Raw genomic sequence first — 3,771 nt, 5'->3', positions numbered from 1 at the left:
ATTGTTTAAGTTATCGTTTTACTGTTGTTGTTTTATCGACGAGGTTTAGCAAAGACAGCTGTCACGTGGCCCATCAAAAACAAATTATTTTATCGAACTTCATGCACTGAATTGATCAATTCTCACGAGAATGTCTAAAGTTACTGAAAAACCAAGACGACCATATAGTTTCACAAGCAAACAGCCTGTGGATATAAAATTGTCTCTGCTAAACCTCGTCGATAAAACAACAACAGTAAAACGATAACTTAAACAATTCACGTGTTATAGTTTCATTTACCTTGGACAAAGCAATGACACACCTCCTGCGTAATGCGAGCGCGCTCCCGCGATCGGGGATACACTTCCTTTCAGGGGTAAGTAAGGCACGACACCTGCATAATGCATTTGTCATAAAAAAAAATGGTCAAAATTTGGCGTGGGATTTTTTCTCCCTGACAGACCGGCCCATGAAACGAGATATTGGTGCCAGGTCTCTCTCCATCGGTTTGGTCTTTTTTGGGTTCAGCGTTTACAGTTCTGCTGCCATCTTGTGGACATTCATGGCAAATGTTTGATATCAGTGTCTGGCACAAGTGTGTGTCTATCCAGCAAGACGACCAACCCTGACCACTACATACATAATGCATTAAAAATAACCACTGGATAAACTACTTTAATAACACAAATTAACTATCTGTGCTGGATCTTTTTTGCCTTCGTTTTAGACTAAATATTTGGGGTGTTCTCCCAAAAACAGTAGCTGTTTTATAATATCTGACTTACAGTAGGATAGCCTGACACAAATATTTGTATTTATTGAAAATATGTAATTAAATTATATAAACAAAACTGTGATGGACACAATTTCAAATTGATTCAACTTAATTTAAAAATAAAAATGAAATTCTTCACTAGTGGCACAAATCTCCTTCTGAATTAGAATTTATGTTTTAAAATAGAAGTCTTATTAGAAAGCGTTCACATTTTACATTTGACATAGGATTTTATTCAAAGTGATTTACACTGCATTCTATGTTTACATTGTCCTACATCAAACTCTTCACATTGGCACTAGTGCAAAACAATCCCTTTGATTGTTAGCTAAATAAAATAGAATAATATAAAATTTCCACCACAAAAGAAAAATGAAGCAGAAAATTTACTGTAAAATAGTGTAAAATGTAATGTCATGTATTTTTTTAAAATGTTTTTCTTATAAGATTACCAATTTTTGGAAGCTATTTATTTCTACACAATCACACCTGCAAAACTCTCTGTTTAAGTTGGTGACAGTAAGAGATTCTCATCTTGTTAATAAATTAAATATCTGCATATTTAACAGTACATTCATATCCTGGAGATGAAGTTGCAACAGCCAGCAGACAGAAAGGTCAAAGAGCAACAGTGAAAGTTGAGGAACAGTCCCAGTTCTGAAGCACAGACGGTTCAGAGCTCCAGTTGATTCAGTGAAGCTGGGATTCAGAGAGTCCATGATGAGCAGAAGTGTGTGTGGCATCAATCACACACTCACAGATGCTGTTCTGAGGGAAAACAGGTGTTTTATTTACATTATAAAACATATAGCAATGATCTCCCACAAAGAAATTAAATAAGTTTGATCTTGTGTCTCCCGCATCAAAGAAGGCGTCTTAAAGGTATATAACAAATCAGGAGGCCGTTACAATTTACAGTCAACATGAATATTTATTAATTTTATTAATACAGATGTACTGTGAATTATTCATGAGTTTATAAATGGTCCTAAATTTTTTTTTTAGCAAATGATAAGCACAGATGAAAGAATGGAAACATATTTGAATATTTTTAAAAGATAAAACACAACAGTTGTCTTACCGTGAAAAGCATTTATAGGAAAAGGATCATAATTATAATCATAGTGACTGAAGGAATGACAGCAGCAACGACACATCCTTTGTTTGATTCTAATGTGGGGAGAAAAATATGTTATAAAACCAATTCCAGGGAAACATATTTAAATTATCATTGTAAGTTTATTAAATTATATCTTGCATTACTGATTTATGACATACTCTAAAGAAAAACATGCATATTCATCGTAACTTTCAGATTTGACACTCACCCATAACATTCAATGTGAATCTTTGTTCCTGCTCTTTACCGCTGATGTCAATGGTATAAACTCCAGAATGTTCGACTGTTAGTTTAGTAATAGTGATTTGTCCGGTCTTTATATCAAGAGTCGTGATGCCTGTGAATCTCGGATTCGGGCTTGTAGTTCCTCCGTCTTCCCATTCAATCGCCTTAATAGTTACACCATTGTTTATGTGTTTCCATGTGATGCTGGTGACTCCAGCAGGAAGAGGTTTATCTGGACGAAAAGAAACTTCATCACCCACTGCTTTCTTCTCCTCTTTACCTAAAAATTAAAATATGAGAGAGTATGTTAGTCAACATTACACAAGAAAGTCTGGTCAAGCTGGGTAATTTCCAGGAAGTTAATATATAGGCTATAGCCAACTCTAGCTACATCCCTTGCTTGATGGTCAATTAAATTAGAAAATACAAGGTCAATACAGAGCTCTTCAGTCTATTCGGTCTTTTGATATTTGTGAATTTGAGTATTATATGTGAATATTGACTATGATAATAGTTATTAGTTATAACGAACTTAGTGTCAGATTTACTAAACAGCGCAGATGAGTGTGTAAAGTTTAGCGCGCGATTTACTGACGGTGCAAATTAAAGAACACAGTCAGATCATTTCCATAATGACCAACACAATCTACAGTAAATCACCTTGCGTGATTCATTTAAATTCTCTCCTCCCGTCATACATGTTACGCCTGAAAGGGAAACATATGCATTATGCAATATAGTCATCCGCAAAAATAACCCCGTCCATCCTTTCAGCGCTAATGTTTCACTGCGTGTCTTTAGTAAATCCTAACAGTAGTTTTTTAACGCCAAAAGAGGGTTTGCACTGGAGGAAGCTGTCACACTAACTGTTTAGGTTTGCCAAACGGCGTGTTATTTCCATTAAAACATTAAAAACTCACCTGAAGCAGCTTCTGTGGTGAAGAACACAACGATGGAGATCAACGTCAAGAGATGCAGTGACATTTTTTGTTAGAAAAAGTACACTTTATTCAGTTTTCTTCGAGATTTTTCTCAGAGACAGGTGTGGCGTGGTGTGAGAACAGAGGTGTGCTAGGCTACAGAATAAGGAAGTTTGAAAAAAAATAAGCCCGGGCATTGTGTGCTGCCATCTTACGTTCATTGCAAATGTGTGAAATTAACCAGTTTAATCCCAAATTTTTCCCAGACATGAAAATATCCAAATGAGGTCATTAATATCCACTTGAAATAATCAATAATTATTTTTGAAATTTTTATGGAAAAGTAGGCAATGTGAAAAATTGTGTTTTATGTTCGTCACAATTGTGACGGGTGGGATAATGTGCAGGCCTACAGCCCAGTTATTTAACACATTTTAAACTATTTCATGCCATTTTAGGGTTTCTATTAAACATAACAACCTTTATACAATAATGAATACTGAGATAAAAGACATTTTTTTTAAATAAAAATACAACCATCTATTTTCCCACCGGTCACTGTTGCCATCAACTTCTTTACTCATTATATGACCACACTCAACAAAACTGAATAATTGTGAATTCATATATTAATACTAGACACCTTAAAGATAATGTGTACCAAAAATCATTGTAATATCTTTATGTTAACATACTTTACTAACCTTTTGTGTTGGAGCTTTGATGCAGCCACCATGAAACAAGAATGAAA

At 34.8% G+C, this 3,771-nt stretch overlaps 1 protein-coding gene across 4 annotated transcripts; it reads right to left on the bottom strand.

The window, feature by feature from the left end:
- Positions 1 to 965: 965 nt before the first annotated feature.
- On the bottom strand, positions 966 to 3,185 carry LOC143714048 (uncharacterized). 4 transcript variants are annotated; one of them, XM_077204949.1, is made up of 4 exons: positions 3,021 to 3,185; positions 2,084 to 2,380; positions 1,837 to 1,925; positions 966 to 1,523 (listed from the first exon to the last, which is right to left on the bottom strand). In XM_077204949.1, the coding sequence occupies exons 1-3, from the start codon at positions 3,082 to 3,084 to the stop codon at positions 1,849 to 1,851; spliced, it is 438 nt and encodes a 145-aa protein (XP_077061064.1). In that variant the 5' UTR covers positions 3,085 to 3,185; the 3' UTR covers positions 966 to 1,523; positions 1,837 to 1,848. The 4 variants fall into 4 exon arrangements, with proteins under 4 accessions (XP_077061064.1, XP_077061065.1, XP_077061067.1 ...); XM_077204950.1 differs by having other exon boundaries at positions 966 to 1,518; positions 3,021 to 3,173; XM_077204952.1 differs by lacking the exon at positions 1,837 to 1,925 and having other exon boundaries at positions 3,021 to 3,135.
- Between the last annotated feature and the right edge of the window lie 586 nt (positions 3,186 to 3,771).

This window comes from Siphateles boraxobius, unplaced genomic scaffold, assembly GCF_051911475.1.
Source record: "Siphateles boraxobius isolate OS27281-9 unplaced genomic scaffold, OSU_SipBor_1 53, whole genome shotgun sequence".
Classification (NCBI taxonomy): domain Eukaryota; kingdom Metazoa; phylum Chordata; class Actinopteri; order Cypriniformes; family Leuciscidae; genus Siphateles; species Siphateles boraxobius.
This window is presented reverse-complemented; position numbering and strand designations above follow the sequence as displayed.